General features: G+C 53.8%; 1 protein-coding gene across 1 annotated transcript; it reads left to right on the forward strand.

The window, feature by feature from the left end:
- The first annotated feature begins 4,658 nt into the window (after positions 1–4,658).
- LOC149861179 (ras-related and estrogen-regulated growth inhibitor-like protein A) lies at positions 4,659–8,363 on the forward strand. Its single transcript, XM_090051810.1, has 4 exons — positions 4,659–4,865; positions 5,501–5,554; positions 5,664–5,740; positions 6,264–8,363. Exons 1-4 carry the CDS (start codon positions 4,751–4,753, stop codon positions 6,681–6,683), a joined length of 666 nt encoding a protein of 221 aa, XP_089907936.1. The 5' UTR covers positions 4,659–4,750; the 3' UTR covers positions 6,684–8,363.
- Positions 8,364–10,512: the final 2,149 nt, after the last annotated feature.

The following is a 10,512-nucleotide window of genomic DNA, read 5'->3' on the forward strand; positions in this document are numbered from 1 at the left end:
TCTCCAACCCCACTTCTTCCACCAAGGAGACAGGGAGAGCTAGCAGCTGTGCTGTTCTAACAACACTATTGATAATGCATTTTTAATAATATTTCTAACACTGGCAAGGCATCACCCGGTTCCTGCTCCCTGCTGCCTGGCCTCTGGAGCAGCCCTGAGCAAAGGAAATGTGGCCAGGAGATGGCAGACTTGCTCGGCACTCACCTTGCTCATGGCCTGGGAGCGCCAAGGGAGAGAACAGCGCCGCAGAGAAAGGCTGCTTGATACAGCCTCTGCCCTCGCTGCCGCCAGCACCTGCTTTCACTCTCCCCGATTCCTTCCTTCCTTCCCTCCATCCATCCCCACGCACACTGCCCTGCCTGCCTGCCTTCACGTGCACTCACCTATATCCATAACACTCATCCAGCGATCTACCTACTCCCATGGATACACACTCAGCTATATCCATAACCCATGCCTCTAGCTAGCTAGCTACCCACTGCCATCCATCTGTCCATACTTACTTATCTGTCTGTCCGTCCATCCAGCTATTTACCCCATCCATCCATCCATACACACTCATCTATATCCATAACCCATCCATCTATCTATCTCCATACACACTCATCTATATTGGTAATTTATCCATCCATCCATCCAGCTATTTACCTCATCCATCTGGCCATACATACTCATCTATCTATCTATTTATCTATCTATCTATCTGTCTAAGTTTCATAGTAGTTTGGGGTCAGAAGGGACCTAAACAGATTATCTAGTCTGACCCCCCCCGCCACTGGTGGCCACTGGAGCACATGCTGGGATCACACGACCCCAGGCAGATGTTCATCCAACCTCTTTTTGAATTTACCCAAGGTAGGAGTGAGGACCACTTCCCTAGGAAGCTGGATCCAGATCTTAGTCACCCTGACAGTGAAATAGTGTCTCCTAATCTCTAACCTGAACCTATTCTCCAGCAGCTTCTGGCCATTGCTCCTTGTCACCGCAGTTGGTGCTGGGGAGAATAGGGCCCTTGCTATTTGCTGCTGATCTCCTGTAATGAGTTTGTAGGCAGCCACCAAATCCCCCCTCAGCCTCCACTTGCTGCGGCTGAACAGGTTCAGGTCCCTCAGTCTCTCCTCGTAGGGCCTGCCCTGTTGCCCTCCAACCAAGCGGGTGGCCCTCCTCTGGACCCTCTCCAGGCTGGCCACTTCCTTTTTAAAGTGCGGTGCCCAGAACTGGATGCAGTACTCCAGCTGTGGCCTGACCAATGTCATGTAGAGGAGTAGTATCACCTCTCTGGACTGGCTTGAGATGCATCTTTGGATGTATGACAAGGTGTAGTTGGCTGTGCTGGCTGCGGTCTGGCATTGGCGGCTGATGTTTGTCTTGGAGTCAATAATGACTCCAAGATCCCTTTCTGCCCCTGTGCTTACAAGGGGGGAACTCCCCAGACTGTATGTGTGCTGTGGATTCCTTCTCTCCAGGTGCAGCACCTGCATTTGTCTACATTGAACCCCATCCTTTTACCATCCTCCCACTTCTGTAGTCTGTCTAAATCTAATTGCCGACTCTCTCTCCCTTGGAGCGTGCCTACCTCTCCCCACATCTTGGTGTCATCGGCAAACTTGAACAACGTGTTTTCCACCCCTCGTCCAAGTTGCTGATGAAGATATTGAACAGTGTAGGCCCCAGGACTGAGCCCTGGGGGACCCCACTATTCACATCCCGCCAGGTCAAGTATGACCCATCCACCACCACTCTCTGGGTGCGCCCCATCAGCCAATTTTTGACCCATCCAACTGTGTAGGCATCAATGCCACAGTCGCTCAATTTAGTAATGAGAATGGGGTGAGAGACAGTGTCAAAGGCCTTCTTAAAGTCCAGGTAGACTACTTCCACAGCAACACCATCATCCAGGGATTTAGTTACCTGGTCATAAAAGACAATCCGGTTGGTCTGGCAGGACCTGCCTTTGATGAACCCATGTTGATTTCCCCTGGGCATGATCTCCCCTGCTGGCCCCTCACAGATGTGATCCTTGACAATTTTTTCAAGGATTTTCCCCAAGACCGATGTGAGGCTTATGGGCCTATAGTTTCCTGGATCCTCCTTTCTATCTATCTATCGATCTATCTATCTATCCCTCCATATACTCAGCTTTCTCTCTAACTCTTTCCACAGTCACTCATCTATAGCCGTAACACTTGTCTGTCTAATCTATCTGCCTATCCATTTATCCATCCATCCACCTGACGTTCAGGACAATGGCATCTGTCTCCTCTCTCTCTCTCTCTCTCTCTCTCTTTTTCTCTGTCTTCCTGTCTATCCATCATCCATTCTCTTTATGCCTTATTCATCATCACTCTGGCATTGGCATAGCGGGGTGGTCATTGCCAGCAGCCTGGGAAGGCTGTCACATGCTGGAGTTGGCTGTTTAGAGAGGAGACGAATGAGACAGGAGGGGAGAAAGGCCTGCAAATGCACGAATGGGCCAGGGGAAGTAGGTCATGCTCCGATGGTCCCTCAAACCCCAGTCCCTTAGTGCGGAACAACAGAAAAGCTGCCTTCGTCCAGGCTGCGGCAGGGTAACACTAAGCCTGGTGTCTAGCAACTCCTCATACCAGATCAGACCTGCATGTGGCTGAAGCAACCATCAGAGCCCGAGACCTGCTTAATATCCTGTTAACAGTGGCATAACATTTTCTCTGGACTCTGGACACCTGGGTTCACTTCCCAGCTGTGCTCCTACCCTGCTAGGGGATCGTGGGTGAGTTACTTCTCCACTCCCTGCCTCAGTTTCCCCATCAGTGACATGGGGCAGGGGTACTTTGTGAACTGGGTTGAGATCTACAGAGGAAACAGGTGAGCTACTGTCATAGTCTCCTTCAGGGTTGAACTCCACGGATGTGGGGATCACCTGATATAGCCCCCGCCAGTCCCAGAGAGGAGAAAATTCCTTGATGGACAGGTAATTCTGTGTCTGTCCACCAGGGGGCACCTTGTCCCTCCCTCTGCCACCGCCTTTCTGAGTGTCCTCAGTCAAGACACTTCCCCTGCCTCAGTTTCCCCACCTGTCCCAGCACTCTTGGCTCCTGGCCAGTCCCACGTTCTTAACCCCCCCTCAGCATTCACGCATGCATATGATGCACCTACAGTCCAGGCTTGGAGAGGGTCCTTGTGGGACTCAGCTCCTGGGTTGTGCCCAGCTGGGAGTGCAGCCCTTGGCTGTGTGCCGCCTCTCCGGGGCTACGTGAGCCTGGGTGTGCAGAAGGAGCTGCCGTGGTGGGTGAGCTGCCTGCAAGAGGAGCAGCAAGAGGAGACCCCGTTATGTCCCCCCTGTTCTCACCACCCCTGCAGGGTGTGAAATGGGCTCTCACAATGCTGAACTATCAGCATCCAGACCAGGTCATGTTGGGAGGAGCTGCTCCAGCCCCAGCAGAGAGTTCTGGCCCCCGGAGAAGAGGTGGGGGGTCGGGGGGGCAGGGAGTCTCTGTGCTGCTGGGTGTGTGGGCAAGGGATGGCATGGGGAAAGGGTGGGAATGTGTGTGCACCCAAAAGAAGGCGTGGACATGTATGTGTGTGCATCTAGGGCATGGGCATATGTGTGTGTATACAAGGCATGGGCATGTGTGTGTGTCTGCACATGCAAGTAAAGGCATAGGTGTATGTGTGAGTGTGTGCCCAAGGGAAGGCATCGACATGCATGTGTGTGTGTCCAGGGTATGGGCATCTGTGTGTGTGCATGCATTTGTGCACACATGCAAGTAAAGATGTGTGTGTATCTGTGTGTACACCCAAGGGAAGGCATGGACATGTGTGTGTGCATGTGCGCACGCGTGTGTATGCACACACATGCAAGTAAAAGCATGTGTGTGTGTGCGCGCTCAAGGGAAGGCATGGGCATATGTGTATGTGTGCAGGGCTTGGATGCATGTGTGTGTGAGCACATGCAAGTAAAGGCATGGGGTGGGGGTGTGCGTATCCAAGGGAAGGAATGGACGTGTGTGTGTGCGTGTGCAGAACACGGGTGTGCGCATGCACATGTAAGTAAAGCCATGGCTGTGTGTTTGTGTGTGTGTATGCATACATGCACAAGGAAAAAGTGTGTCCAGATGTGCATGTTTAGCAGTGAGTGTGCATATACGTCTGTGTGCCAGGAACTGTGTACTGTTAAGTACCTGTAGGAGAGAAATTGTGTATGTGTTCACAGAAGGGAGACTGCGTTTGTGACTGCGTGTTAGTGTGCGTGTGCATGTTGTGGTCTCATGTGTATATGCCTGTGTGTCTCTGCATGTGTAGCTGTGTGAGTCCCTTGTCACAGGTGAGAATCTCCTCCAGGTGAGAATCCTGGGGGTGTGAGTGTGCGCGCGCATGCACGTGTTGTGAACCTGTGTTTGCACGCATCTCTGTCTCTCCCCAGCCTTGGATGAGTCTGCTTGAACAGGTGAGAATCTGCTTGCATAATAGCATGTGTATGTGTGTGCTTGGATGCACCAGGCTTGTGCATGTGTGTGTGCGGACATGTGTGCGCGCATGCCTACCATGCAAGTGTGCGCCTCCCCGTGCCTCTGGGCACATGCTTGTCAGTGTGGGGAGCAGCGTGACCTCCCTCTGGCTGTGCCCATCACTCAAAGCCCGGCTCCACCTTCTCCTTATAAAACCGGGCTCCGGAGCTCCTGGCTCTCAAAGCCCGGAGTCGCCCAGGCTGCACACACTGGACTGAGACAGCCGGCTGCACTCCCACCTCCCGCCTTCCTGCGGATTACAAATGGTCGTTCAACTCAGCAGCGGGCCATCCCAGACCTGCAGGATGTCCGAAGGGAGCCAGCCCAAGGTGGAAGCCAACATCGTGGTGCTGGGAGCGGAGAAAGTGGGGAAATCAGGTGAGCAGGAAAATCCACCCTTCCTCCCCATCCCTCTCTCCTATCTGCAGCCCCATCGCTGCGCCAGATCGCTGAGATGTGTGGGGGGCTTAGCCCTGGGGAGGTGCATGGCTGGGTGATGGGAGGGTGTCCTGACCACCCTGGACCCTCAAAATAGGGCTCCCCGCTCTGCCGGTTTCACTCGCTGACCCCAGTGGAGAATTTGACCAGGGCAATGACCTCGGCAAGCAGGGAGGGGGAGCAGCACATGCAGTAGCCTGCCAGCTGCTGCCAGGGGTCCAGAGTGGCAAAAGGAGTGACATCCCCCAGCCTAATCCCTCTGAAAGCTTTTAGCCATGCACTTGTGCATGTGTGCACACATGGGTGCTTGTGTGTGTGTGTGATACTCTGGGGGCTGAGGATGGCTCTCAGCCTTGCAGTCCAGCATGTGCATGTGTGTGTGTGTGCATGTCACTCTCCAAGTACCCTGCATTGCTTTCAGCTACGCATTTGTGTGCGTGTTCACATGCATGTGCGTGTCACTCAAGTACCCTGCATTTCTTTTAACTATGCATTTGTGTGTGTGCATTTGCATGTGTGAGTGTGTCGCTCCCCTCACTCTCAGCCCATCTGACACTCAGGTCTTTCTTTCCTAGCTCTGACAGTTCGATTCCTCACACGGAGGTTCATTGGTGAATACGGGGACATCGGTGAGTAGCTCTGATTAAGAGACAGATCCATCCATCCATCCTCCCTTCCCTTCCCTTCCCTCCCTCCCTCGTCTGTGCTCTCTGACCACCCTTCTCATTCCCCCCGCAGAGTCCATCTACACTCACAATGTAGCAGTGGGAGGCAGGGACGTCTGCTTCAGCATCTGGGACTCCGTCTGCCCCCAGGTGAGAGACCCCCCACTGGCCACCTGTACCCCATACCCTCTGGTGCTATCCTAGGGGCACTAGGGAAATGGGAGCTGAGCCATACAGGGCCTGATCCTGCCCTTTGTGAATCTGAACCAGCACTGAGGCAGCCAGCAGGGGGCACCACGTGGGAGGGCAGGATCAGGCCCCCGCGGCAAGGCTGTTCCTAGGTCCAAAGGAGCTGGGGGAGCGCCATGCTGCATGCCCACGACAAACACGGTTGCTTGAGCTTCCAACTCACCTGGTGCTGAGGATGGAAACTCAGTTCATATAATAACTATGGTGTGAGGCATGTAGGGAGAAGGCGACTGGGGCTCTGGGACTTACCTCATGGGTTGGATCCCTGGTCCCGCCAGCCACGAGAGCCGCCACGTGCCCACAACGATGCCGCCACTGATCTGGTGGGGGTCCCAGGGTCAGGAGGGTGGGTGGTTGCCACAGCAGCCCCTCTTGCACCCACTCACCCTTGGCTTTTGCCCCCCATTTCTGTCTCTCCGTCCAGGCGTCCAAGCTCCAGGCCTGGGTGAGCGAGAAGCAGCTGCGCTGGGCCGACGGCTTCGTCCTCGTCTACAGCATCTGCGACCGCTCCAGCTTCCACCAGGCACGGCAGCAGCTCCAGCACCTCCGGCAGGTGAAGCGGCGAGGCAGCACCGAGAAGGTGCCCGTCATCCTGGTGGGCAACAAGCGGGACCTGCAGCACCGGCGGGTGGTCTCCAGCGAGGAGGGCCGGCTCCTGGCCCTCTCCACTGACGCCGGCTTCTTCGAGATCTCGGCTGCCGAGACCTATCACGGTGCCTTGGTGGTCTTCCACGAGCTCCTTGACATGGTGCGGGACTCCCGGAGCACGGGCAGGAAAGGCGTGGGCCTGCGCGGCATTGTCCGGAGCATGTCGGCTGTCTTTGGGAGGAGGAGGACGGAGTGAGGGGCTCCCCTCTCAGGAGGAATGAGCTGGGATGCCGCACCGACAGTTCGGGGGACGACTTCTGTAGGTAGCCCCCTCCAAAAGACAGGACGTGGCATTTGCTATGTGGTTGCATGCACTTCTATGAGTCCTGGCGGGGGCATCAGAAGCACCGACAAAGGGAAACGGGATTCCCCCTGCGTGCCACGGACTCGGCCCTTCAAAGCGGCTCTGGATGGTTAAGAATCCACCTCCCCAAATCTACCCGCATGGGCAGTTTCCAGGGGAGATGCTAGTTTCCCCCTATCCTAAAAATGGATGCTGTTCAAGGGCCCTGGCGCTCCACCCCAGAGGTGGCTGTATGTCAGGGAGCTAGAGGGCTTGGTGGGGGATGACTGCATCTTTCGGCTGGGTGCTCTCTCCGGACTGCGGGTACCTGTACAAAGTGGGCACATGGGAGGAAAAAGCCTTGCACACTCGCTTTGCCTCTGGAGGACCAGATTCACTGCTGGGTGTCAGCAGGCACCTCACCAGCAGAGAATTTCGGTCTCAAGGCTTTACATTAGGCACTTAAAGAATCAGAAGCCCAGGTCTCTGATGTGGACAATAGAGTCGGGAGCTCGGCCCTGATCCTGAACTGAAGCCGAAAGCTTGGCAAGAACCAAAAGCACAATGTTTACAGCCTTTGGAGGCACCCATGTTTGGAAGCCCTAAAGCCTTGGGTAGCAATGTTGGGCAGTAAATCATGGGGTGTGCTGGGCACATCAGGCCAGCACAACCCAGTTAAGGGCATTTTATTTTCCCTCTGTGTTTCTAAGTTTCTTTTCCTTCTGAAAGGCACGAGGCCTGTTTTTGACCTCTCATAGCCTGGGATCAACTCATGGAATCACGGTCCTGGCTCTAGCAAAGCCAAGATCTGAATCCAACCCCATCAGTCCCATGAAACCACTGGTTAGCTACAAAGAGCATGAATCCAGAGTCACTTCAGATAGGAGTGGCCCTGCCTTTCTAGCCTTGTAACCTAGAGCTGGCTCCAGCCCCTTTACTGTGCCTTGGAAGCGATGGCAGGTGCATTTTCCCTGCGTGCAGCAAAGCCAAGGGACTGCAGCAAGGATCAGGACGCCTAGCTACGGCTCCCACCTCCGCCACTCACTCACTAGGTGGCCTTACCATGTCGCTTTCCCCTCCTCGTTCCTCAGTTTCCCCATCTGGGAAGCAGAAACCAGAACGCCTACCTCACAGCCTGGGGCTTGGAAGGTTCAATTAGTTGCCAAGTGCTTGAAAGCTGTCCCACAGCGACAAAGCAATGTTCATTTCTCAGTAAGAACCAAAAAGCACTCCTTAGACTATTAAAAACACTGAGTGGGCTGCCTCTGTTTCATGATTTAAACCTGGAACATTTTGAACCCCATCTGACCCAGGGTGGGCAGAAGGATTTATTGTCTCCAGCAGCTGGCACATACATTCTCCCAAATTAAAATGTGAACTGCTGTCCCTTTGTGAGTATGTGAGATATATAATTTATTGAGAATTGTCTTTATCAGAGTGAATGCTGTTTACATCCAGAAATTCTTTTTTTTTTTTTTTTTTTGGTGAAAATATTCAACTTGCACATTATAACTGTAAATGATTGTGGGGAGGGGGAGGGAAAAAGTGCTATTTTTTGGATGAGCAATAAAAGTTTGTATGGTAGAAAAGAGACTAATGTGGTGATGTCTTGGTGTTTTCACTCTAGAAAGCCTTGCCCTCCTAGAGAACTGGGATTAGGATTGGGAGATTTGGATTAGGTTCCTGGTTTTGCCCCTTTTGATCTTAGCCAAGTGATTTAGAGCAAGACTGGGGGAGTTCAGAGCTGGATTTCCAGCTGATTAGAACATAGGACAGAAGGACCAAGTGAATTAACCCCTTTCATTTTGCCCATACAAAACCAGCAGGATAGACCATGAATCAAGTCACAGCATGGGCAATATGAATGCAGAAAGCAATACGGTGATGACCAGCAGCAATCACCAGTGGTTATAGCAGGAAGCAGGAGTAATAAGCCATTCAGCCCTGGCCCACTCTCAGCAGACCTGGCAAGGAGGTTTTCCTTGTGCTATAGCAAAGGGACTCCTGGAAAGGAGTAGTTTATGGCCCTTGAGAACAGATTCCTAGATGCCATGGTGCTTATAGCAAGGACCTGGGAGTCAGGACTCCTGGGTCCTACCCCTCAGCCAATGCACTGAAGTGGCTGCAACTGGGTTTCTTTGTCCCTGTCCTGGGGGGAAAGCAAGTATCTCCAAGTGCTTCAGGTCCCAGATGCCCGACCAGGCAGTGCGACGGGATTAGATTACGGTTCTCCCTGAGCCAGGGTGCTTGGATCTGTTCTGCTCTCCACCGAGAGGAAGTTGTTGCGACTGGGGCCAGATGGTGGAGGGATGCTGGCGATGCTATTTCTGAAACAAAGCAGGCTGGGACCTGGTATCAACGCCTACATGGCTTGGCGGGCCTATAGCGCTGCTGATGCCCCCGCTGCTCCCTTGGCAGCGTGACCTGGTGCCTGGGCAGAACAGAGGAGGGGGGAGATGCCCAGCTCTGAGGCCCCCTTTCTTGGGCCGGGCCCAGCCCTTGCTATCCTCGGTGTTCCCATCTGCAAACTAGACCTAGATCTTCCCTACTGGCCTTAGGATATGCTCTTTTACTGAAGGCAAGGGCCATAGCTAACCCTCTGCTTGCCAGTGTACAGGGACCAAGAGCCACATGCAGTAGAGGTCTCTTTATTCATAGAGTCATGGAAAATGAGGGTAGGAAAGGACCTCAGGAGGTCACATCTAGTCCAACCCCCCCGCTCAAAGCAGGACCAGCTCCAACTACATCATCTCAGCCAAGGCTTTTTTGAGCCAGGATGGAGATTTTACCACCTTTCTATTGATTCAACGTGCTAAAGCAACCGCCTGGGATTGGGATCAGGGCTGGCAGTTCACCCCATAGCCCTCAGACCCCATGACATGGTGGGAACCAGAGGGCTGGGGCCCTCTTTGTTAATGCAATCTCAGGAACCTGGCAGCCTCCGGGCTACACAGATGCTGTCACTTCCCCTGTTTCCTGCGACACCGCAGGGCACAGCCCAGCTCCCGGCCCTTTCAGGATGTTACATGAGTGCTCTGTAGCGGGAGAGGGCATTTAGAAGACCTCAGCATCCGGCCCAGTCTCCCAGCCCCAGAAAGGCAGAAACCACAGCACTCTCTCCCTTTCTCTGTCTCAAGGAGACTCAGCAGAGAGGAACTGGCTGTGAGACGAGCAGCCGGCAAGAAAGGATGGGAGTTAAAAGACACCTCAGACCAAACTAGAAGTGCAGGCTCCCAATCACCAATTCTCCTCCCCGTAAAACTGCTGGTCCCCAAAGGATCACAAGATCCAAGTGGGGGAATTCTGGGCTCAGACAGGGGCCTGGATGGATGGCCAAGCTGCGCTGCTGATTTACTCCACCAGCCAGAGCAGGTGGATCTCATGAATTGCACTCAGTGAAAGTGCATTGAGAGTCAAGGAAGACCGGAGGTCCGAGCCAGCCTGCTTTGGATGGCAGATATAGGTGGGAGCCATGGTGTCCACTAAGGGCTCAGTGAAGGAAGCAATTAGGGCCCAACTGGGACAGGCACAAGGTCCTGGGCACCCGCAATTTCACCCCACAGATGCCCCCAACCCACCAGGATATGTAGTGGAGCACAGTGCAGGTGACCCAGACTTTGTAATTACCTGCCAGATACCAGGGCTCGGTTTTCTTTTCAGAGACCAGTCCTCCAATCCTAGCGCCCATCCCTGAGAGGCTGCTGGATCAGAAGACCAGCATCTGATGCTCCAAGCCCGGGAG

Source organism: Crocodylus siamensis, chromosome 6, assembly GCF_052110815.1.
Source record: "Crocodylus siamensis isolate JL-2025a chromosome 6, ASM5211081v1, whole genome shotgun sequence".
Taxonomy (NCBI): domain Eukaryota; kingdom Metazoa; phylum Chordata; order Crocodylia; family Crocodylidae; genus Crocodylus; species Crocodylus siamensis.

What these genes read in the sequence shown, in the direction of transcription:
- LOC149861179 (XM_090051810.1), top strand. Translation starts at nt 4,751, where the DNA reads ATGGTCGTTCAACTCAGCAGCGGGCCATCCCAGACCTGCAGGATGTCC. An exon ending in GGAGAAAGTGGGGAAATCAG is followed by an intron (nt 4,866 to 5,500) that starts GTGAGCAGGAAA and finishes TTTCTTTCCTAG; the next exon opens with CTCTGACAGTTCGATTCCTC. An exon ending in GGGACTCCGTCTGCCCCCAG is followed by an intron (nt 5,741 to 6,263) that starts GTGAGAGACCCC and finishes CTCTCCGTCCAG; the next exon opens with GCGTCCAAGCTCCAGGCCTG.